Below are 27279 nucleotides of genomic sequence, written 5' to 3'. Positions count from 1 at the left end.
ATAATGGCCTTATAAAGAGTTAGGCATTTCAATTTTGCTGCTCTAAACTGGAAAGACCTCTTTAAGTAATGAAGATACCAATGTGCTGTATGTAATAGACACTTTTACATTTCCTACCATATTTAATTCTCAGAAAAACCTTGGAAGGTTACTATTATTGTCCAAACTTTCAGATCAGAATTTGAGCCTCAATCAGGTAAGTAACCGCTCGAGATTCTTTAGCTATTTCCCAAGAGGTAAACAGTGTGCTTCCAAAGCCTGTGTTGCTTTTACTACATACCAATGTCACCTTCAAAGTCCTTTACATTATTCTGTATTATCTGTCAAATGTAATACAGAGCTATTTTTTAGCTGAATGGTAGAAATAACTAGGAACCAGAGAAATGCTTTGTCCCAGGACACACACCTATTTAATAAGGTGTGTATTTAGTAACAAAGTCTAAACCTTCTCTACAACAATATTAACATGGGAGAGGTGAGGGGGGAAGGAACCATGAATAAAAATCTTCAACCAGACCTTTTAAAATATAAGAAATTAAAATCACAGTTGTTCACAATTTTTTTGCTCCACAGTTTATTAGGATAATTGATTTTTATAATTCTTATACTAATGTATGTGATATATTTTAGCGACCTAAAATGAAAAATTAATAGGTGATTAATGCTGCAAATATAAAGGCAAACCCCTACTGTGCAAAGCAGTATAAGTAGGGCGTACAAGAATGGAAGCCATGGAGACAGTCATGTCTGAATCTAAATCCAATTAAAATAACATGGCTGGTACCAACAGAACCCGGCTCAATAAAATTTGAAGGAAAATAGGGAATCATATTAGAATTCTTCAAATTGGCATTAACTAGGTCAATATACTCACATTCCTCCCTGTCAAATTTAAAAGTTAGGAACTACCATCTATACTATCTTATCCCCTCCTTTTTTCACTAGGACACACAGAATGTTCGTTTACCTATAAGATTTTTACAAGAATATACTTCCCTGACAAATATAGAATACCAGTGAGTTTATATTTAAGAACCTTTTTTCTCTCCTAACAGGCTCTAATCCTATAAATCAGTAAGAGATTGGTAATAGGCAGGAGACTTTCTTAATGAACACACTAGTACTTTTAAATTCTAAGACAAGAGAACTTGAAGATTCTGAAGGCATAAATTAGTAAAACATAAGAGGGACCAAAGCACAAACAAGTCATCAGTTAATACAAGTGACATATTTAATTCATGTGAATTTAACTGTGATTCAGCTCAATTCAACTATATATATATGGACTTCAACTATACACTCTGCAAACAGAGATAGAATACTAATTAAATAATGCAAGCAATGAGGCCCACCATTCCCTGAACGAGTGTAACTCCTGGAGTCAGTGTGAGTGTGAGACGGAAAATGTGAATCTTCTGTTTCCTCAGTCGATGTGTGCTGAGGCCTCATGTACTAAGGTGATTCTAGGGCTAAAAGACATACGTGCACTGTAAATCTAAATGTTCAACTAAAGAAACAGCAAACTGTTCTAACAAACTTCTGAAGAAAAATAATACCGCTGAAATTGACTTAATAAGAAATGCTATGATGGGATCCAATGTGGTACTTTCCTAAGGCATTTCCTCTCCCTCCCAAGAAGAGTCTTGTCTCTATGAGATCATCACCTTCTGCACCGACAATTAGAGACCCTAAAACCCATCTCTCCATAAGATTCCTTATATATAAAAGAAAAAAAAAGAGAACATCACTCTTTTTAATATTAATGTGCAAAAAGAAAAATAAGAAGTTTTATGGGAGAGGCTGGCAGAAATGAGGATTAGGGAAAACTACGTGGGCTAATAAAGGCAGTCTTTGTAGATTTGGGCCAATTTGCAATATGAATCGCTTAATGTAAGTTAATGAATTATAAACTGATAGAATTTTTTAATGTAAGTTAATGAAATATAAACTATCTGATAGAATTTTTACATCAGAGTTTCAAAAATTACCTAAAACTATTTGTAAACCAAACTTCCCCAAAAAGAATATTGGAAGCGAAAAGCACCCTCAAGTAAACAGGTCAAGTTTGCCCTCTGTCGATATATACAATTGACTGGTAGACACATTCTGGTCAGGAAATGTTTACACTTTCATGCAAGTGGCTATGGTTAAGCTGCTAAGTACAATTTTCAAGCTCCAAATTCAACATCCCACCAGCAATTAAACAACAGGATAGAGAGAATTAGGTATTAAAAAAAGATAAAATATTTTACAATTTCTACTTCTTCCCATTTCTGAGGGAAATCATGTTTCCTAAGCCTAACTCACATCCTGGCGCTGACAAAAAAAATGATCATGTTTGTACTTTACAGTGTGGTTAACCAACAAGGCAGTCTGAGGCTGGGTGACTGGCTGGGCCCTCCAGTTCCCCCAGACACTGCTTGGCTGCCCCAAGGGCAGAACAGGGCAATCAATATTCAGCTAACCTGTTACCTACTTGCACTTCAGCTGAGCAGCTATCATCTAGAAAAATCCGGTACAGACTCTATTTTACTACCAGAAACTCCCTGATTCTCTAGTACTATGAGTACTTCATCACCCAGACAGCCCTGCCAGAAAAGAATAGGAAAACTCTCAATGCAGTCGTCTATCAAGGTCATTCTCTCACTCCTCACACTTGGCAAATGGAAATAAATCACCTACCCTCCAGAGAGTTTCATGACGATCAAAACAAAATGTTTAAGAGCAAGATAAAACCATACAGACTATAAGAATAGGCACTAGCCATGGACCTCACTAAAGACAGACGGCAAAGTAATCACTGTGGAAGCACAGTGGTTACTTTATTAAATTGTACATTATTTTCAGTCCTTCTGGGCAAATAAAAAAAAAGTGACTTATTGTTTATTAATTTCAAGGGTCCGATGAGACAAAGTATAAAAGCACGTAGGATACCTGGCATATATTAAATGGTCAATAAATGTTATCTATTATCATTACCTTCTTAATTGTTTAAGTGTGGCAGTATCAGGCATAGTGGTTACTTTCTGTGCACTGCAGCTATCCAGACACTCAGCTTTAATGAGCTCCATCCACCTAGGCTGACTAGAATTCAGAAAAATACAAAGTGGCAGCACTTAGGAAAGAGACAACGAGGTATCTCAGCCACCTGCATATTTCATATAATATTATGAAGAAATTAGATGTCCCCTCGGCCTCCAAATAGGTCATAATCCATATGAACTGACCCAAGGCAACTTGTGGGTTTACTTCTTAAATAAACAAAATTTCCTTATGAGAAATGTTTACCTTTTTTTAGGAATTACCATTAATTAGACCGCATTTTAAACTGCATTTTTTAACTTATTTTTATTTTTAAACTTGTTCTTGTCCTATATAATATCCCCTCATCTCCAAAGATCTCTACTCTTTAGAAGCAGACAGCTGAAATACATAGAATTAGGTAGTACTTAATTCATAGATAACATGTGTACCATCAAAGAGAAGTGTAAATACACTTATATGGCTGCAGTGTTATTGTTACTCATTACCATGCCAACCTAAAATACCTGAGGAGGTGACTATAATTTAACTTATAAACGAATACACAATACCCACTGTCAAAGCTAAGGAATCTATAAATTATATCTAAATATAAATTTATATATAAATCTATAAATTACTTATCTGTCTACAGCAAAATGCTTGATAAATTTAAATCGTTCAAGCTACTTTAGGTATATGCTTACAATGTTCATATTTTCTTGTACTTCGGAGTCAAAAGAAGTCAATATACATAAAAATCAGTTGAAAAGTAGAGAAAATACCCAAATTAAAATGAGGATGAAAATCTGAGCCATCATTTACATGAGGCAGAAGAACTTTTGATTTCTCATTTTAAAACAAGACTATCGTAAAACTAGCAACAGATTTTTGGTAGACTATTTCTTCTATTATTATACATTAACAATTAAATAATATCCTCCTCCTCCTCTCTTAACTAAAAAGGATGATTGCAATATGCCTGCCTCACTGGAGTGTTTTGAGACTCAATATTTGTAGATTTTTGAGCCTTGTGGCTGAAAGAGTGAATACAAAGTATTATAATCAAGAATAGCGATATAAAAACAAAGATGGTTTAAGATAATAGAAAATTACATTTATAAGTGGCACAATGCCATACTACCCCTGAGGACTTGTTCTTTCAGAGTACATACTCTATGAAAGGTCACTGTGGGTGAAAAAAAAACCCCACAGGGAGTTCAAGTAGCCTACAATGCAATATTAGTAATTAAGGAAGTGGTATTCTTCCTCTATATTCATTTGGGAATCATTTCTACTAATTAAGAGAAAAGGAACAGTGATTTGTTAAAAATGATGGTTACAGAAAATTCAATCTGAATTCCAACAGCCTGGTTACAAAGGAGAATACTGTAACACTGAACAATTTTTTTAATAAGGGCAAACTACTATACAAGCCATCAAGTCAGTACTCAACTATCTTCCAAAATAATATACTCCTAAAAATATTTTCCAGAATAATCTGTTCCTAACACAATGTTGAACTATAGCACTGCAAATTCAAATTTAATTAACATTAAGTGCCTACTATGTGAGAGTCATTCTATCGATAATAGGCACTTCACAGATATTTAATTCTATCAATAATCCTAGAAGACAGGTATTACTAGCCACATTTTCAAACTGGGAAATTTGCTGCAGAAAGATTCAGATTCTTGCCCACAGTCTAAGAATTTAAACTCAAGTCATCTCACTGTTACACTTTAAATCCAGTGTACCCCCTTCATTCCGTCAGACTAGGGTCTCATCTGGCTATGCCAATAATCAACTGACAAACCATTCAGCCTCACTGGGCCTGAGTTTTCTCAGTAAACTTAAAGGGTTGAAATATTCCCTAAGTTGGTCTCCTTCATCCTCCTTCTCTCTCTCTCTCTCTCTTTCTCTCTCGCTCTCTCTCGCTCTCATTCTCTGTCTCTAAAATGTACTATTTTAATCCTTTTAAAGTATACAATTCAGTGGCTTCCAATACATTCACAATGCTGTGCACTAATTTCAGAACGTTTTTCACTACCCCAGAAAGAAACCAATAAGCTTTAACTGTCGGTCCCCATTCTTTCCTTCCCCCAGGTCTTGATAACTGCTAACCTGCTTGTTGGTTCTGCCTAACCTGGATATTTTATATAAATGAGACCATACAATATGTGACCTTTTGTGTCTGGTTCCTTTTACTAAGAAAAATATTTTTGAGGTTCATATACATTGTAACATGTATCAGGACTTCATTTCTGTTTATGGCTCAATAATATTCCATTGTATGTGTATACTACTATTTGTTTATCCATTCATCCATTGATGGGCATTTGAGTTGTTTCCACCTTTTGGCTACTGTTATGTACTGCTATAAACATGCATGCAGATATACATATTTGAGTCCTTGTTCTCACTTCTTCTGGGAATATATCTAGGAGTGAAACTGCTGAGTCATTCAATAGCTCTATGTTTGAATTTCTGTGGAACTGACAAACTATTTCCCATAGTGGCTGAACCACTTTACATTTCCACCAGCGATATATGAGGGTCCTAATTTCTACACATCCTCACCAACACTTGTTATTTTACTTTTTTTTGTTTTTAATTATAGCCATCCTAATGGGTGTGAAGTGGTATCACTCTTGTTTTGATTTGCATTTCCCTAGTGATTAATGATGTTGAGTATCTTTTCATGTGCATGTTGGCCATTTTCATATCTTCTTTAGAGAAATGTCTATGCAAGTCCTTTACCCATTTTTTATTTGAGCTGTTTGCCTTTTTGCTGTTGAGTTGTAGGAGCTCTTTACATATTCTAGACAGAAATTCCTTACCAGGAATTTGCAAACATTTTCTCTCATTCTTTAGGTTACTTTTTCTTTTTCTTCATAATGTCCTTTGATGCACAAGTTTTTAATTCTGATGAAGTCCAATTTATCTATTTTGTCATTCGTGCTTTTGATATTATATCTAAGAATCCATTGCCATATCCATGTAAGATCTCTTTGGGCTGGAAAATTCCATCAGCCTTTGCTCATTCCATAAATAAAGTTGTATATGAATAATAATTCTATTTGTTTTACTGCTGAGAATTATAAAAGGGTTATTTTTGGAGTTATTATTATATTACCCTTACCAAGGAAGTGGCAGTATTTTAACTTTGGATAAAATGGCCCTTTAAAGATGGATAGGTTGGAACTCCTTGAGATAAAATGGAATAACGCTGAAAGAAACTGCATTTTTGCTCGATTATAAAAAGAAAGGAAGAAGTGGAAAGAGAGGGAAGAAGAGAGGAAGGGAGAAGATTCAAATAAAAAATTCCCAAGTGACCCTGGAACTAATGTGTCTGAGGGTCCTCTGTATGACAAACGACTCAAGGGAGCCTGCGGCTAGGGTTCCAGTTTTATAGCCAGATTCTCACTCTCCATCACGCCACCCACAACATACACCATATCCTCACTTTCCAACTGATCTGATTTAGAATCTATGGTCCATCACTAAAATCACTCCCTTGTACACAAGGCCAATCCTTTGTCCCTTTCTCCCTTCACCTGATACACTGGCAAAGATGAAATGCTGATTAAACCCAATTATCTACCTACTTCACAGTTGCATCACAGCAACTAAAAATGGATGAAGGAAAACGTACACCATTTCAACAGTTCTCATTTCAAATTCATGGTCACAAATCTCAAGTGGGCAATAAGCACTGGCCAGTAACAGTGAAACAGCCTAAAATAACTAGTTTGTTCATTTTCCCAATATCCAAAATAACTGTTTCATACTTCCTCCCCTGTTCCCAAACCTTCTAGACCTACCCACTACCTCAACTAATGACTGCATTCAGAAACAGAAGCAATCGGACACAGCTTCCTCTTCTACCACCCAAACTACCTACCTAATCCATTCTCTTTCTTTTTTCTGTTACAACAAATAATGTGTTCCCACTCTCATCAAAGTCCAACCCTTTCATTTGTGCTCTGGCCCTCTTATCGTCTCACTTTCTCATGGAACTTGTATCCCTCTCTGTCCTGCAGCGTCAATTTCTCCGCAATGGATGTGGAATCGGCATACAAACCTCCTCTAGTATCTCCAGTCACTGAATCCACATTCCCCTACATTGACTATTCCCTTTCTGTTTCTTGAAGGAGTTACGTAGGTGGTTGCTTTCACTTTTTTGCCTCATTTTCTTTCCTCAATTTACTCCAATCAGGATTCTTTTGCCTCTCAATTGTGATTGAGACCACAATTACCAAGGTTATCAGAGAAGTCCATCTAACCAAATCCAAGTCATATATGTATGTCTGTTCTTCTCTTTCCTGGCCCCTCAACAGTATTCAATACCGCCCTCTGTCTCGAAACACCTCCTTCTCCTGCCCCACACAGTGATCACCAGTGACCTCCATGACACTAAATTCATTTTTTTTTTTAAACTGCTATATAGTGATTATAAGTTCAGGCTATTGTGGCAGGTGGACCTGGGTTCAAATCTTGCCCATATTACTTTCTAATATCCAATCTAGGGAAAGATACTTAACCACTGAGACTAGTCTTCTTAATCTACAAGCTAGGGAAAATACTAGTACTTAATTCACAGCTGTGAGGGTTAAATTAGTATCTTTTTATTTTCCTCTCTTTTACCTCTTACAGCATGTAACATTATTCACCCCCGACGAAATACTCTCTTGCTTTGGTCGCTGGCTGCTCCTTTCCCAATCACTGTGATAAGCTCCTGTAGCTCTACTTGCCTTTTAAATTTGGGAGTTCATCAGCTTCTATACTTCCTCCCTAAGTGACTAACCTCTTCCATCTCATAACTGAAATGATAATCAAAACCTCGATGATTTCCAAGTCTCAATTTCTAGTCTATAATCCACTCCCCACCTCACCAACTGCCATCCAAACCATCTCCACCTGGATATCTCAGCTACCTCATACTCAACATGCTCAGAAGATAAGCCTCTATCCTTTTTCATGTGTTCTTTCCTCCACCTGGATATCTCAGCTACCTCATACTCAACATGCTCAGAAGATAAGCCCCTATCCTTTTTCATGTGTTCCTTCCTCCATCTGAAACTCCCCTGCCTGTTGCAGTCTCCAACTCCTTGCTGTCAGTTTCCACAGTTCCATGTATTTCCTTTTGTAACAGTCACTAAACTTAAATATATTTACCGGCTTAATGTATGCATTCCCTTTTAGACCATAAGCTCCATGATGGAAAATAAAACCTGCCTATATCACAAATACCTTGCCTAGTACCTCATGCATAGTAAAGGTTTAATAAATGTTTCTTGAATTGAATTTGAGCTATTTTAAAGGTTGTTGCTTATTTAATTTATTGAACTTTAATTTATTGAATTTTATTTGTTCAGATGTCTAATTTACTGTTAACACTTTTATTTCAAAGTACATAAGCCACTCACTTACATTACTATCATTTCTAATCCATAAAAATACATTAAACAAAATTTAAAGGTACTTTTAAACATATTCTATTATGTTTGAGGAATTCTACAATTATCAATTGCCTCCAGATTTCAAAAAAGTAAAGAAGTTCAGAAGCTAGGAAAGACAAGTGAGGGTGATACTGTTTGCCTACTTTGAAATTTCACAATTTTTTTTTTTTTTTTTTTTGCGGTACGCAGGCCTCTCACTGTTATGGCCTCTCCCGTTGCGGAGCCCAGGCTCCGGACGCGCAGGCTCAGCGGCCATGGCTCACGGGCACAGCCGCTCCGCGGCATGTGGGGTCTTCCCGGACCGGGGCACGAACCCGTGTCCCCTGCATCGGCAGGCGGACTCTCAACCACTGCGTCACCAGGGAAGCCCTCACAAAATTTCTGAAAAGAATTTTAGTAAAAAGATGATTTTTTAAATTATGAAATACATGGAGTATTTTTTAAAAGATTTTCTCCTCCAAGTCGTTTTTATCATTTTCTCCACATGAATACTAACTTCCATCACACTCTGTGTATTAATATTTCGTTTTTACTCATCAAAAATACACAGTGTCTAAAACTATTTTTGCTAGCTTAAAAGTCTTATCCATAGATAAATGCAGACTTTCCATTAGGCAATCTAAAGTACAGAAAAAGACTTATACATACATACTCTTCACACGCATATAAGGGGGTTCATTTTGTGATACCAAGGAGCTATACACGTATTATTTGAACACTTCAATATACTTGAATACTAAGATCTTTAAGAAAGTCATACTGATCACAAAACTAAAAAAAAAAGAAACCACAATAAATTAAGGAAAGAGTTTTGTAGTGCTCTCATTTAGAACACATGACACCTTAAAGGATACTATCATTGAGAAACTGATCACAATGAAAAAGGATACAAAACAAAATTAAGAATCAGAAAACTAGAGCCACAAAGCCTTAGGATTACTTAAATAAATAAATTTGATTGCAAAGAACCAGGCTTTTTTTTTCAAAGTATATGGGCAATTGTCTACCAAATCTGGGTTGTTTCTATTTACTCTAACTGCTAGAATATTTTATGAGATTGCTTCTACATGTTCTATAATAAAATAAAACACATAAAACAAAAGCTTCTTTAATGTGTATACTAAAGGAATAAAGAAATTATAAATGAGAGCGCTCTATAATCTTACAAAAATACCAGGGCTTTTCACTGGTCTCCTAAAATTATCCAAAATAATTAACTAGTTATCAAAGAACCTACTTTCGAGATAGTAATGTTACACTTTTCTCCAGAAGCTCTTATATTCTTTGAATGCCACCTTTGAGTGTGTGTGTTCCTAAAACGATTATGAAAAGCCAATTATCAAACTATAGTAAAGACCTTTTTTTGGTTTACACCCTTTCACCCAGTAATTACGCTCCTGAAGAATAACCATAAGTTCCAAGGATGCTTTATTCATTCATTCATTTGTTCATTCATCATTCAATAAGTGTTTACTGAACACCTACCATGTATTTATACACAAAGATGTTTATCACAATATAATAGGAAAATACTGGAAGCAAACTCATTATTTGACAACAGAGGAACTGGTAGGAAATTGTAGTAAGTCATAGCCAAAACGTGATGCAGTCAATCATTTAATATATTAATGATGAGTCTGAATATGGGAAAGATCTGTTACAGAGTTAAATGAAGAAAGCAGAATATAAAATCAAAGAAAACTTTCAAAAGAAAGTAGCTATTAAAAAAAAAGAAAGTAGCTATTGAATGAACACTGAAATAAAAGAGACTGCACAGTGGTGGTAAATCTGTGACTTTTTCTTTCCATATCTATAAAATTTTCAAAATAAATGTATACAACTTAGGTAATAAAAAAAGAACCAGAAACATCTTCTTTAAAAGACAAGCAATATTCATCAATCATTTCATTTCAAAAGTAAAAACCACTGACCTGTCTTAAAATTCTAAACCCTGAATAAAACCATCCCAAATGACACAAATAAAAGTATCTTGACACAGACTTGCTCATTATACAAAGCTAACTTTATAAATTTCTGATCAAAATCAGTGAGTAAAAAAGCCCAAGACTTTATAGAATGTCTTTTCAGATCATAAGATAGTATACTTTAGAAAATGAATAACTGCTATTTATCAAAAAAGAAAAAAAAAGTTCTGACTGATGAATGAGACTACCTTCTCATACCACTGAACAGTAATAACAGTACTGAACAGTAATAACAAAACTTCAATTCTTTTTCTTAAACCAAATGCAAACATCACTGTTTTTTAAAAAATCACTTATAACAGAGGTATAGGAAAAAAATGACTGGAAGGTCATATAACAAAACATAACAATGCTGTGGGTACTAGAATTACACTTGATTTTAATTGGCTTTTTTCCCCTATATTTTCCAAAATGTCCATTATAAATATATACACAAATATTGTAACACAGAAAAATAAACTTAAATTATCAAAAGAATATGCTGAAATATATTCACTATACAGATTAGATTAATAAAAATACAACATTTGTAAAATTTAGACCTGTTCATCAAAGCTGCTCAGAAAAATCTGAAGGTCCTTCCGAATCAGTCAATACAAACATTACCTTTAAGAAGATCAAAATACTTTAAATTTCTAATACAAAGAGTTCATGATTTGAACAGCATATGTGTGTTTTTCTCTTACTGAAAAACCTGTCATATATACAGCTAAGGATGTGTTTTTAATGATATACCCTATTTCTTTGTTCACGACACGTCAACATCAATGATGTCATACAGCCCTTACAATAAGGTCTGTTAATAAATGCAGTGTCTATTAAACTGAGACAACATCAAAACATACAACTTTACTTACCACATAAAAGAATATATGTGTCTTTCATTGACTTTAGTGTAAAATTGTTTCAATTTAGTCAAAAAGGAAATTTAGAATCCATGTAATTGTAGTTTTATGAAGAACAATAATAAAACAATCATTGCATTTTAGAAAAGCTTTCAACACCTTGAAACATATACACATATTACAGGATAACTGCTAAGTTATTAAATAAGCAAAATGATACAGTATCCTAGCAATAAATATAGCATAGGTCTCTGAAATAAAATTGCCTGACTTCAAATCCTAGCTCTGTTTATCAGTTAGGAATAACCTAGGAAAATAAACTAACCACTACATGTTTCCATTTCTCCATCTATCTATAAAATACAGATAATAATAAGAATTCATACCTGGAAGAGACGTTTTTTAAATATCAAAGGAGGTAATACCGTATCTACATAGAGTAAGCAATTAAAAAAAAAAGGCTTTTTTCCCCCTTTTTCTCAATCTAAATAGAATTTGTCATACATTTTGAAAATAAGAATGAAGACCTCTAATTTTAAAAATTGGTATTAAAAGTCCTAAGTTCACTCAAGACCATAATTACCCTTCTGCAACCTGAGCACAATCCAATGGAACACTTAGATAAATGTTTAGAAAGTTCTCTTGTCAAGGTGACTTTATCTCAGTTGTTTCAAAAGAAGAAGAAAAAAAGAATGAAACACAAGGATTCTTTCTTAAAGGATGAACAAAAAGAATTTAGAATCACTGCATTTACAAAATATGATTGTCTTGAACAGCAAATTTACTGAGGAAAATGCAAGATTAGTAGTAAAATTCAAATATTTTAGCGTTTTTAGGATATTCAGTTAAAGTGTTGATGCCATCCAAATTACCAAATCTGTTACACATAAAATTGCTATTCTCTATAAAGAAATTTCAACTGTCTATGACTAGTCTGGAACCAGTTATGCTCTAACCTAACACAGCCATTCAACTATCTTTGGGATTATTGTATTCTCTTTTCTCATAAAGAAGTTAATACAGGTGGCAGAATGTAACAAAAAAAATCAACAGTGTAGAAGGCTTTTTAATAAATTTCATTTTGGCAAATGATCATATGCAAATTAGCAAATATTGAAATCAGGATGATTTTATTTATTTGTTCTGTACATATCTGATTAATGGGCACTAATTTTGTTGATGATAACAAGAGAGCTCTATTGTTATATACAGATTAGAAATGTAAACACTTAGCATTTCCCACAACTACTGACTTCACAAATTATTTTGAATGTTATTTCAAATAACACTGTGCGTGCCAGAGGTTAGGTAAGCAAAGAGCTCTACTGCCCCCTAATGAAGTAAAACAAAAAAAACAAAAAAGCCCAAAAACTCAGAAAACTTGTTTTGAGGTATGTGTGGAACAGGAAAATAATCTTACTTTGCTAAATGCAGTAGACAAACAGTAAGAAAATTAACTGAAAACAACTAGAATATCTATCAAAATACTATAGGAAAAGCTAGAATCATCCAGTTTTCATGATAAAATTAGTAGCAAAACAGGAAAGCCTCGAGACAGAAATGTTCTAACAGAAAGGAGGCCAGTACAACAATGTTATCTGAAGTGACAGCAATTAAAACTTCACCTCAGGCTACACTTTTCATGTGTATGTTGGAAGGGAATGAGAAGAAAGAGATTCTTAGAAACCATGCTTTTCAGTGAATTACTGTAAGTTTTCAGTTCAGCAGCTCATACGTATTGTAAATACTATCAAAATATTCTCTTACAATTTGCACTGACTCTAATCCTCTCAGAATTATTTTAATATATGTGTACTTTCAGGATAACTACATTGTAAAACATAATGTAAATGTAAAACATTTGACGGAAAAAAAAACCCATACATTTGAAAGAATTTTACCTGTTTCCTGTTTTAAACAAATGTCAATTTCTTAAGCATGACAACTGTGTACTTTATGATACTCTGCATCATAAACTAACAAGCGATAACTTTTAATCTTCCTTTTAATAAAATTTCTCCCTTCCTTTAACAAATTTGGTTTTTAAAACATGTTCCATACTCATGTTCCTTTTACCTAATACTCTAACCTGTCTAGAATTCCTGAATTCTCATTCAGAACAGAGCAAATGTTTGGGGGAAGAGCAGTGTGTGGTCCTTAATAACAGAAGTTATGTAAAAATTAACATCAAGGAATCAGATATAACAAGAGTACAAAGAATAAAATACCAGATCATAAAAACATGGAGAAAAAGTAAAGCTTCCCAGCAGCAGTTCACTGAGGGGAACAGAGGTATGGTAGATAACTGTTCCTTTATAGCTAGGGCACATGTCCCTTGGAGAGGGCCTGTTTTTAACCAGGTTGACCGTGGTTGTACATTCCACTATATGTCTGTTGTTTACAATATATAAGAAGTAGGGACCAAATCCACAAAATGCCACAGGGGAGACAGGAACACAGAGAAAGAGGGTCACTTAAGTCTGCATACGAGATGAAAATATCCTTTACATTCCTGTGCTGCTGCTTTTCTCAAGTGTCCGTTAAGGAAAATGGTTCTCTAGCTCTGCAAGTCATAAGGGTAACCAAATGTTCATTCAAAATTTTAAAACAGCAACAGACAGAAAAATACAAATGTACTCCAGCCTATATCTCAAATGAGTTGGATCTCACATCTGTATAGATTTCCTGAATAATATGAATGAATTAAAAACATGACTCTTTTACTTGAAGCATTACTCATTCATTCCTACTGCCTAAAGATATAACTGACACAGAGACATGTTTTGAAGACACAATAAAGAAGCTGGGAGGACTCAAGCATCCCAGAGTTAAACACTGCCAAAGTTATAATGCTTAAAGTATATCAAATATAGAGTCAAAATTGTATCCTTCCAAGCTATAAATTCCATTTAGCTACTCAGACTTAACATATGATAGTCACGAGAAATAAAGCAGTGAACGTATACCTGGAGAACGCATATATGTATGTGTGTATATAGGTGTGTGTTTTCCCTCATGGAAGAGTCTCAGTCCACACCAGTGAGTTTCAGGTTATTGTCCTAAAGCTAAAGGAATGCCTTCCCTAGTTCACGGAGAGAAAAAAAAATAAAGGACTTTCCAGGCTATCCTTTCCCTCCTCTATTCTCAGAAGCATACATATGAAAAATATGATCAAAAATTAAAGGAAGAAAGAATGAAAGAAAAGGGAAAAGGTTAATTTCATCAAGAAATAAAGTTAGTGGCAGCTTTGGTTTAAAACAAAGAGATTTATTTATTCATTAGCCCAAGAAAACTTTTATTGATGATGATGAAGATGGCAGCAGCCAGCATTTATAGAGCATCATGTACTTTACATACACTGAGTATCTGATCTTCATAAAAGCCCTGTGAGACAGATATATTATTCCTGTTTTACAGATGAAGAAACTGACACTCATAAAGATTAAGTAACTTGCCCAAGGTTAGACCGCTACTAAATTGCAGAGCATATATAATATTGCAGTCAATTCGACACTTAACCATTAAGTTTATGTTCTTTTCTGGTCAAAATGTGTGAAATGAAATGATTCTTTGCAAACACTGTAATAAATTAATAAATTATACATGTTAAGATCCAATTCAATTGCCTAAAATTCTGTGGACATGTAACCTGAGCTAGGCACTGATGCCAGTTCTTATGGAAGACAGAAATGTACAAGACATAATAAACAGTGAAAGTGCTAACAAAGAAGTAATAATATACACATCCTTCAATGCCCATTATAAATAATAACATTTCTTCCACTATTCTCTGATCACATACAGCCACAGTAACCTCTTCTTCTTCAGATCTTCCTACCTCACTCTCACCTCTATTTCATTTGTCTTAAAATGAGACAGTCTCATTTATTTAAGGAAAAAAAGTCACTCCTTCTGCTCTAAGATATTCAATTGTAGTAAAAAATATATAAAAATAGCATTCAATGACAACTGAAATACACATTTCTCAATATGCTGTAGTATATTGTCCATAGCAACTCTTTTACCTTTGATAACATGTTCAGGTTTTCTTAAATTAATACTAAAGAAAAAAATCACCATGCAGTTTAAAACTAATCCAAAATTCTATTTTGTAATAGCTGAGATTTAAACACACACACAGACATACTATACATACACAAACAGAACTCAGGTCACCTTCATATTTCAGGCATTGGCTGGACAACATTATTCCCTCTGCCATATGTATGCAGCTTAAAACACAAAACACCCAGAAACATTCACAATTATCTAAAACATTAAAATCATAATTTTATATGACCACTACCAATTTTTTCCATTGCAGAATTTAAAAGACATTATAACATATTCTTGCAAGAAAAGTACCTTGTAAGACAACCTGTTTTTTCAAATAAATAACAAAGTGATATGTAAATCTGACATCAAAACTTGTCACAAAGATCTGTCATTTTGTTAATCTTTCATTTTAATTAAATTATGTTTAAACCTTCAATTCAAAGAACAAAGACCTTGCTAACAATAAAGTACAAGATCTAGTAAACAAAATACATCCTTTCAATGGGATACCCTTTCTTACCTTCGAATCCTCATTGCTCACTCCTAGCTGTAACACAGCTTGAGGAGATTTTAGTTTTGCTTGGGCAGAGTGAGCCATCTGAAGGTTAAGCTGCCATCCAACCGTCTCCAGCTACAAAAGACAAGCACAGATTGGAATCAGATGGTACAGAAGGAAGAAAACAGTCAACTTTAAGCAAATCTCCAATCAGCAGGAATGAACATGGATAGCCTGGACTCTGTGGAAAGTCAGTTCCAGGGCTCCTTTAACCTGCACACTCTGTACATTCTCCCTTTGGGCTCATTAGATTGGCCACGTGCCATGCCTGTCAAATTCAACAGTAAAACTGGCCTTTAAATACACTCTGTTCTAAAAATAAAAGTTCTGAGACTAAGCGATGAACTACACTAAAGGAGTCAATGGTTTTTAAATAGTAAATTACTATTTTAAAACAGTATATTTTAGGGAATTCCCTGGCCGTCCAGTAGTTAGGCGTCTGCGCTCTCACTGCCGAGGGCCAGGATTTGATCCCTCCCTGGTCACAGAACTAGGATCCCACAAGCCATGCGGTGCAGTCAAAAAAACAAAAACAAAAAACAGTATATTTTAAAGCCAATGGTTTTTAAATAGTTATAAATTTGAACCAGTAAATAGCATATACTGGTGATAAGTACTTTAATGACCTCCTATTATCTTTCAAAACTCTTTGCAGTAAGTAGAACATGGTAGAACTTTTTTTTTTTTAAAGGGAAATTGAAGTGCCCAGATGGTAAGAGGTTCACACATTTAGACACAGTTAGTGAGACTGGAATAGAGCCAGGCAAAGAATTGATATCTACTAGTGAGCAGGTGTTATCATGCTTTCCAAAGTATTCTAACTTACTATGGTTCCCAGTTATGACAGAAACTAATTAGAATACTTCCTTTGAATTTATTAATTAACAACAGCAAAATTGAATCAGGAAGGCAAAAGCAGTAAAGACACACTAAAACAGCTTAAGTTTCAAAATATTAAGCAGCATAAATGTGGCTTTACTGAACAAGACAGATTATTGGTTTCTCCAACCTCAAAACTATGAAGTTTTAAATCTAATTTCCAATAAATCTAAAGTATCAATATTTTTGTTTTGTGACATGTAATTGTCATATACCTCTGACAACATGACTCTAGTAATTGATTTAGTAAAACTACCTTAGCTACACTGGTAAGAATGGCAGCCTCACAACAATTTTTACTTAACTGGAATACTAATTGCTAACTTGAAAGACTGTTCAACAGCTAGAATCACAGCAGTGACTCAAAGCCAAATTGGAAAGAGAGCAATGAAAGTATTATCTATTCGAGAGAGGATGTGATGAGAAAATAAAGATACAATTCTGTACTTTCTGGCACTGAACCTTTTAGAGTTTATGGGTAAAAAGGGGGAAGATGTTGCAGAGACATAATCCATAATACCACAAGTAAAAGAATCAATTTAATGGTACATGTTAAGGATCCATAATGTACTGATCTTTAACACTGATTACAGTAGTAACATAGTCTCTAATAGCAGCCCACTACTTTCGCAACAGTCACATGCAATAGACCCTCCAATATAACAGGAAAGAACATGTCATAACTACTCTCATATATCCAAGCATTTTGATACACATCATCATCTTAATTGAAAAGCACCCTCTAGGTATTTCTATGGACCTGTAAGACACTGTTTTGATCTCATTTAACTAATCCTATCCCTGTCCTTTAAGCACTTAAGATAAATGACAAAGATAAATATTAAGTGAATAAACTAAAATATGGTCCCACTATGGTCAGGCCTTTGCATAAATTAATGTATGCTCAGTCACTGCACAGAGGTAGAACGGGAGAATTGAGATCACTGAACTTAAAGCTTATGCTTTAGTTCATGCTTACGCTGTCACTCACTAGCTAGGTGACCCTGATAGTTAAGTCACAATCTTTCAAGGTCTCAATTTCCTCATAAAAAATGGAAATAAATCTACCTGAATTATATACTTTTCTGAGTTACTGATAATATCAAATAAGAAAATGCATATTCAAATTGCTTTGGAAACTGCAAAGCATTATAAACATAAGGCATTTGGGTCACCTAATTTTTCCTACAGTATCTTTTTTTAATAGTATGTTTTAAATAGAGTTGACACTCTATATCTATCTGCTGAATTGAAACAAATCAAAAAATACAAGGAAAGGTAAATTTTTAAAACCATCATAACTAAAAAGAGTTCGTTGGTTGATGTTCTTAAATTCTAGAGCCTTTTCTATTGAATTTTGTGATTTAAAAATATTTGTCCCGGGCTTCCCTGGTGGCGCAGTGGTTGAGAGTCCGCCTGCCGATGCAGGGGACACGGGTTCGTGCCCCAGTCCGGGAAGATCCCACATGCTGCGGAGTGGCTGGGCCCGTGAGCCATGGCCGCTGAGCCTGTGCGTCCGGAGCCTGTGCTCCGCAACGGGAGAGGCCACAACAGTGAGAGGCCTGCGTACTGCAAAAAAAAAAAAAAAAAAAAATTGTCCCATGCCCCCATGAAAGAGTAATTTTAAAAGTAAAAACAAAAAATTGCTAAACTCATATGTAGGTATATGCACATACACACACCCACTCATAAAATTTCATAGAAAAAGATCAGTATTCAGAAAACTTAAATGAAGAGGGAATAAAGGATAACTAGAATTATTTTAAAAAATACTTTGCAGTTTCACAGAATAGTAAGAAAAACAAAACTAACAAAATATTTACAGTGAAACTAGGAGACAACAGCAACACTACTTGAGATAGGTACTCTTATTATCCCCATTCTAGAGATTAAATATGTAAAATGTAAACAACTGGTGCATAGGAGTAAAGAGTATATGAAGATTCCTTATGTTATTATTCCCACTTTGTTTGAAATTATATCAAAATCAAAAGTTACAGAAATTAAAAAAAAAAGTTACAGTAATTGATTCAAGTAAAAATCATCCATGGATACTAAATTTAAGTGGAGAAAGTTTGATTTGAAATGAACGGTCACAAAGTTTCTGCCCACAATTCCTTTTTAGTTGCAAAAGAAGAAAATAATTATGCAGTTGAAAAAAAAAAGCAACATTTTCATCAAGAGATCAAAATTAACATCACCAAAAAGTAGCAAATGGACAGCAGGTGCCTCTAGAAATGATATCCTGCGAAGACCACAACATCATTTACATAACTTTCTAGCCAAAAATCATAACTAAATTTGATCATGAAGAAACGACAGAAAAAAACAGAGAAACACATAAAACAAGTGGAAGGTACACTTGAAAAACATCAAACATCAAAGAAAAGCTGAAGAAAGAAGGAATTCCTTAAACTGCTTAGAACATATATTATTTTCTGGGTCTATAATAGGCACTGGTAATACAAATATGAATAAAACAAAGGCCCTTTGCCAAGGTGAAAATCTTACAGTATACTATTTAATTATTCCTCTGAGACTCCTAAGAAACAAATATGATAGTCATCAATATTTAATTACATAGGAAACAAAATCTAGCACAGAATTTTGACTTAAGTTAGCTAAACTACATTTGCTTCTACTTAAAAGAAAATTCTGTATAGTGTATATGAGGCATTTGTACATTAAAATACCAGGAACCATTTTAATATAATTTGTTTTGATATCTCATATTCAAATTTAAATCTGAGGGTGTTTATACCTTAACCAACATCTTAAGTTTAAATGTCATCAAAATAACATGAAACACAAGGAAAATGAGCCACTAATATTTTTAATGTTTTCCAACACATGCCAAAACTGTTTACATGATAGTTCTTAGGCATCTCATTTACATTACTTATTACCTGACAATGTCACTAACATGTCAGTTCAAAATATAAGGACTTCATTCTCCCTCTAACTTCCACATAAAAAAACTCAGCATAAGCTTAAATTCTCGTAATTGCTTTGTAAACCACAGTTCTAAGCATATGCAAAATTAGTCAAAATTACAATAATATTAGCTCTTTTAAAATGAAAAAGAAAATGTAAAGTTAATCACCATACTTTAACTACTGGATCTCTCAAATAGTAGCCTCTGCTTGGATCATATCACATAGTAAGAAACACTTTTTTATGTTGCAAACTGATATACATATACAAAAGTGTCACAAAACAATTTTTACCCAGAGCAGTAATACAGAATCTCTACTATGTTTCACTTTTAAAATACTAATTCAGGGACTCCCCCAGTGGTCCAGTGGCTAAGATTCTGCGCTCCCAATTCAGGGGGCCCGGGTTTGATCCCTGGTCAGGGAACTAGATTCCACATGCTACAACTAAGAGTTCACATGCTGCAAATAAAAGATCTCACATGCCGCAACTAAGACCCAGTGCAGCCAAATAAATACTTTAAAAAATAAAATAAAATAAAAATTTAAACAATTTAAAAATTAAAAAAAATAATAAAATACTAATTCAAAACCCTCCAAATTGATTTCATTACCTACTAAGCCACTAATAGGTCAAGCTATCTATCTATAGTTAGAAAAAATACTGCTCAGAAATACTGAATGAGTTTTAGGAATTATGTGTATGGATATTCATGAAACAATTATTATTTATTATAATGTCATGAAAACACAAAGTAGAACTGTAACTGCTAAAAGAGAAAACAGTACCTATATTTTGTCGCTATAATCCATCATTCATTTTATAACTGGCAAATACTATAAGCAGAAATTCTGTATATATATGGCTTATTACACAAACTATACATTACTATTTACGCCTATGAAATATAAAACTTAGGAAGTTAACTAAACATTTAATACAAGAAGAGCATGAACCTACCTGTTTTTAAGGCTTAGCTAAACACTTGCTCTATAATTTCCTTGACCATTTCTCTTGACTTCAATGATATCTTCGTATATAATCTACTGATTAATTATAGAAAATTCCCAACTTAAAAAAATTCTAGTTGGCTTATTCTTTGTTTTCTAAAATTATACATATAGAATAAAGCATGATATTAAGAACTTTTTCTAAATCTTTCATACAGGGGAGAAGGGCATTTTTCAATTCAATGTAATCTGCTTAATAAGGTTAGCTTTTAGAAGCATTTCTCATTATAACCCTGTATCACCAAGAAAGGAATACCTGCTGGGAAAATCAATTCATGAATGTATAAGAGGTCATACTTATGATCCCTCAATTATGGCATGTGTATATGTATATAATGAAATCTTTAAAATAATAGATTCAGAGTAATTTTACATTTGTCTAAAATAGAGAAGTTTCCACTATTTCCATAATGTATAGAGATCTATTTTCTCAAGTAATATATGTATCTAAGGAGTTTGCCTAAGGACACAAGATGACAGCACCAATTTAGGAGTACATTTCATTGGAAACATTCTATATACCAGTGAACAATAAAGGCACTGATGATTATACCTCAAATTTTCACCTTTTTCCTTTGGAAAGAAAATGCTGTAGAAGAAATGAAGAAGGCATTTATAATCTGCTCAAATAGGTTCATTAATCAAATCAGCAAAAATTTAAACAGGCTGTCATTTGGAGGCCCTCCGGGAGATGCCAAATTTTATTCCCCATTTTTAAGCTGGCAGTGCCCTATTTATAAAATCAGATTCTAAAAAATCTATTTGTTTGGGACTTAGAACAAATCTGCAAATATAATAAAATTATAAATGGTGATTAAATTACCAAGTAATTTAACAGAAGGAATGCAAGTGGTTCCCTACTTTTGTCCTAACTAGAGGAATATCTAAAACTCAAAAAATAATAAATTCCAGTTCTAAATGGCTAAAAACAAATAATACCCTGGCATTAAGAAAAATCTTCAATTTCTGGCATTTTATATACGTGGTTTTCTTAACTATTATATACAATAGATATCAGCCTTAACTTACAAGCATATAATTTGAGAAAAAGCCTGTTGCTTTCAGGACACTAATGATTCCCATCTTTATGTAAATACCACAAATTGTATGCTGATGAAACTTACACTTATCAGTAGAATCAGACTTTCATCCTAGTCTTCTAACCATTTTTAAATAATAATGGCACAATGATATAAAGACTGGCCTATGCAAATGAAAAAACAAACAAACAAAAACAGGTTTACCATTAACTGAGATGAGAAAACTACAGGAACAGTTTCAAGAGGAATGATCCAAAGATCAGTTTACTTTTTTAATGTTAAGCTTGAGATGCCTATTCTATATCCAATGAAACTATCAAGTAGGCTAGAGAAAAAATGTTTTATTAGAAAATAGTTTTTAAACCCAGAAGCCTAGATGTGATTGCCAGGGAAGTACAAAAGAAAAGAGAAGAGGATCAGGGACTGACTCCTGGCACAATACAAAATTTAGAGGTTGTAGAAATGAGAAGAAAGTAGCAAATATGACTGTCTAAAAGAAGCAGGCAGAAAGGAGAAAAACCAGAAGAGCACAGACCTGACTTTTGTACCGTCATAGATGCTGGGGACATAAAAATCAATAAACTTACAATCGCTGTCCCAAAAGCTCCAAGTCTAGTGATGAAGACAAACATACACAAAAGTAATTTTGATATAACACATATGTAGAAAATCCTAAGTAACTGCAAAAAAGCTACTAAAACTAATGGCCAGTTTTAAGAAAGTTATGGCAAAAGGTTAATATGAAACATCAATAGTTTTCAATATACTAGAAAGAAACAATTGGAAAATGTCAAAAATGCAATTCCATTTTTAGTGGCAACCAAAATCATGCAAATACACAGTCTTAGTCTGTTCAGGCCACTAAAACAAAATACCACAGACTGCATAGCTTAGTAATAACAACATTTATCTCTCACAGTTGTGGAGATTGGAAGTCTGAGATAAGGGTGACAGCAAGGTTGAGCGAGGGCCCTCTTCCAGGCTGCAGACTTCTTGTATCCTCACATGGCAGAAGGAGGCAAGGGAGTTCTCTAGGGCCTCTTTATAAGGGTACTAATCCCATTCATTAGGGTTCTTTCCTTATTACCTAATCACCCCCTAAAGGTCCTACCTCCTAATATCATCACCATGGGGGTGAGGTTTCAACATACAAATCTTGAAGAGACACAAACATTCAGTCTATAGCATAAGAATAACAAAATTTGTGCAAATCCTGGTCACTGGAAAAACTACAAACATTACTGGAATAAATTAAAGAAGATATCAATAAATGGAGAGATATACCATGCTCATGAATTTAAAGATTCAATATTATTAAGATGTCAGTTCTTCCAGAAATGATCTATAGAATTTAGGACAATCTAATTAATTCCCCAGCAGGAATTTTTTAATAGAAACTGACAAGCTGATTCTAAAATTTAAATGGAAAGGCAAATGACCTAAAAGTGTCAAACCAATTTTTTTAAAGAGTTGGAGGAGCTATATTACCTAACTTGAAGAATATAAAACTACAGCAATAAAGACAATGTGGCACTGGCAAAGGATAGACATAAAGACCCATCAATTGACTTCTAACGAAGGTACCAAGGTAAATGATGCTGGAACAACTAGATATCTACATGGAAACAAAATAAAAAACAACCTCTACCTAACACCAAACACAAAAATGAACTCAAAATGGATCACAGACCTAAATGTAACTGCTAAAACCATCAAACTTCTAGAAGAAAACATAAAAGGAAATCTTTGTGATCTTAGGATAGGCAAAGATTTTAAAGAGAGCCATAAAAGTATGAACCACAAAAGAAAAAAATTATAAACTAGACTTCATCAAAATAAAAAATTCTGTTCTTCAAAAGTCACCATTAATAAAAAGGCAAGCCACGGACTAATAAAATATTCACAATACATATACCTGACAAAGGACTTGTATCCAAACTATATAAATAATTCTTACCAAAATAAGAAAATGAAATCTACCCCACTGTAAAGCAATTATACTCCAAAAAAGATGTTAGAAGAAAAATAAATTAAAAAAAAAGAAATCTATATAAAAAGGGCAAAGATTGGAACAGATAATTCACAAAAGAAGATAAACAAATGGCCAACAAACACATAAAAAGATATTCAAAATCCTTATGTTCAACATCCTTATACCCATTAGAATGGCTAAAACTTTAAAGAATGGCAGCACCAAGTGTTGGCCAGGACATGAAGAAACTGCTGGTTGGAGTGTAAAATAGTACAACCACTTTGGAAAACTGTTTGGCAGCTTCTCATATAGTTAAATATACACTGACCCTACAACCCAGTCAATCCACCCCTAAGAAATTACTCAAGAGAAATAAAAATATATGTCCTTAAAAAGATGTGTACATGAATGTTAACAGATTTATTCAAAATAGCCCAAAGCTGGAAAGAGCCCCATTATCCATCAACAAGTGAATGGATAAACTGTGACACATCCGTATGACAGAACACCACCCTGCAATAAAAAAGAATACCAACCCACAATGAAAAGGAGCAAACCACTGATACATTGATACAACACTGATACATTGATACAACCATTGATACATTGATACATTGATACAACAACACAGATGAACCTCAAAATCATACTCAGTGGAAGAAGCCAGAGGAAAGTACATGTGTATAATTCCATTTATATAAAATCCTACTAAACACAATCTATAGTGACACAAAGCAGATCAGTGGTTTCCTGCAGCCAGGGTTTAGGGAGGAAAGAACTGCCAGGGGGCATGAGGAAACTTTTTAGCACGATGAAAATGCTCTGTATTTTAATTATGACCATGATCTCACAGAAATAATGCTATCAAAATTCACCAAATAGTGCAATTAAAAGGATACAGATTACACTATGTAAATTATAATTTAATAATGCTATTTTTTAAAAGATACAATATATTAAAGGCCGTAACAGAGGAATGTATAGGTGCGATGAGAGAACATCTTCAATCTCTTTGCCATCCTCTAGTCATGGGCAAGAACAGGAGGCAGTAAGCCTCAAAGGAACAAGCCACACTACTACTTGCCTCCCAGAGAAAGAATTCTATACTGTGACATCTTTAAGTATACGAAGACAAGGTCAGGATCTCAGAGATGACTATTATGCAATACAGTATCCACATTACAAGAGGTATAAATGCTTTATTACAAATATCACAACTTAGGGATACTCTCTAACCTATACCCTCAAGTTTAGATGCCACAAAAGTCAACCTAGTGTCATTGCTAGGGTGGCATGAAACTTAAAATTATACTCCTTGACCCACAGACTTGGCCAAAATACCTAATTGGTCTTCCTATCCAAGTTATAAAGTGATGAGGGAAAACATCAATGAATCATCATTCAGACTGCTTGCCACCTCTGCATACCATGAATATATGAAGACCATAGTACAAGTTTACTGACACCGAAATGTCATTCAGCTAATGCTCTCACAGTTGACAACACTCTGAAAAAGTACATCAATTCTATTTAGCAAGTGCACATCTTTGACTACTATGACATAAGAGTAATTTTGCTAACAGCACAGTTCTTTGGCATTAGTAAAATCTTAATTTAATTTGTTAATGGTCTGGTTTTAGTCAATTATTTATAAAGCAGAGAATACAGTTCTACTTCAAATTAGACTGATTAAGGGTCTCTTAGATCTAAAGTTCTTTAAATTGATTGCTGCATCAACAGCTAATGACATCACCTTTTTTCCCCTGGAGAATTTCCATTTCAAGCTAAAGCAATTCTTATTATACATATTCCCACTTTTAAAGAGGGAAAATGTAAATGACTGAATCTAGTATTCCAGCAAAACTCAAGAGTCATGAAATAAATGAACCACAAAAGGCTTAAAGTACAACCAAAATGAAAGCACAAAAGAACACTAGGAAATACAAAATATAATCCATACCCTCCTCTCTTTACTTTTCTAACACCAATAAACACAAATATTCCTCTTTATAAGAAAACCCTATAAACTGAACCTCAAAGTAGCACAATTAGTAAAGCAGGAATATTGTGCATTTATTTAATCAACAACTATTTTTTGAGAACCCACTATCTACCAAGGGCCATTTAAAGTAGTGAAAATACAGTAGTGAACAAAACAGACAAAAATTCCTGCCCTTGTGGAGTTTATAGTTTAGTAGTAGAGACAATTTAAAAAAATGAACACGTAGAATATATAGAAGGTCAGATAAGAATAATGAGTATTATAGAAAAAAACGAAGTAAGAATGTACCATAGAGGTGGAAGCACTTTTCACTATGATGATTACAGCAAGGCTCACTGATAAGTGTGATATTTGCGCAAAGAGCTGAAAAAGATAGGAAGCCAACCACATGAACATCCAAGAGTTTCTGAGGTAAAGAGAATAGAATTCTCCAAAGTGAGCCAGGTGGAGGTCAACAAGATAGTGGACCAAAAGGGGTTACTGATCATGTAGGGTCTTAAAGGCAATTTTAAGAACTTTGACTTCCATTGTAAACAACACGGAAAGACTTGGTGGATCTGGAGCAGAGCAAAGACAGAATAAGACTTACAATTTAAAAGAAGCACTTTTAGAGTTCCTAATCTGATAATGGTAGGAAGGAGTTTATATCACATCAACTTCCCTTGCAAATAAAAAGTATAACTTCTAGGGCTTCCCTGGTGGCGCAGTGGTTGAGAGTCCGCCTGCCAATGCAGGGGACACAGGTTCGTGTCCCGGTCTGGGAAGATCCCACATGCCGTGGAGCAGCTGTGCCCGTGAGCCATGGCCGCTGAGCCTGTGCGTCCGGAGCCTGTGCTCCGCAACGGGAGAGGCCACAGCAGTGAGAGGCCCACGTACCACAAAAAAAAAAAAAAAAAAAAAAAGTATAACTTCTAAAGAAAATATTTTAAAAACAGTGATTTGAAGGCATTGGAGAATGACTAAAAGCAGAAAGAAGTTAAAGGGAAGGGATCCACACAAGGTGACAGATTTGTAAAAGAAGGGAACCACACAAGGTGACAGATTCACAATTATATGACTCCTTACATTTATATGACTTTTTCCCAATCCGTGCAGCATGGACTGGCTAAAACTCAAATACAAAGCCTCAGATTTGGCTTAAGGGGTCAGCAACCCCATTGCTAGACATTTACTCAAGGGAAATAAAAACATATGTCCACAAAAAGACTTGTACACAAATGTCAAAGAGCAGTCTTATTCCTAATAGCCAGAAACTGGAAACAACCCAAAAGTCTATCAAGAGGACTACAGATAAACAAACTGTGTTATTTTCATACAAGGAAATATTACTCAGCAACAAAAGAACTGCTGATACAAGTAACAACATGAATGCATCCAAAAAAACATTATGTTGAGAGACGGTAGACAGACACTTATTTGAGTTCATTTATATTAACTCTACGAACAGAAAAAAAACAACTTACAGTGATGGAAATTTGAGTATGAAGGTGGAGGGAATTAAAACTGGGCACTTTCCA

General features: G+C 34.2%; 1 protein-coding gene across 1 annotated transcript in view; it reads right to left on the bottom strand.

Moving 5' to 3' along the window:
- Positions 1–27279, bottom strand: part of COMMD10 (COMM domain containing 10) — a 165202-nt gene that overhangs the window by 119862 nt on the left and 18061 nt on the right. The window contains exon 5 of the mRNA XM_030869835.2: positions 15890–16000. Coding sequence (XP_030725695.2) covers positions 15890–16000 — 111 coding nt within the window. The remainder of the gene's footprint in view (positions 1–15889; positions 16001–27279) is intronic.

The sequence above is a fragment of the Globicephala melas genome, chromosome 3 (genome assembly GCF_963455315.2).
Source record: "Globicephala melas chromosome 3, mGloMel1.2, whole genome shotgun sequence".
Classification (NCBI taxonomy): domain Eukaryota; kingdom Metazoa; phylum Chordata; class Mammalia; order Artiodactyla; family Delphinidae; genus Globicephala; species Globicephala melas.
This window is presented reverse-complemented; position numbering and strand designations above follow the sequence as displayed.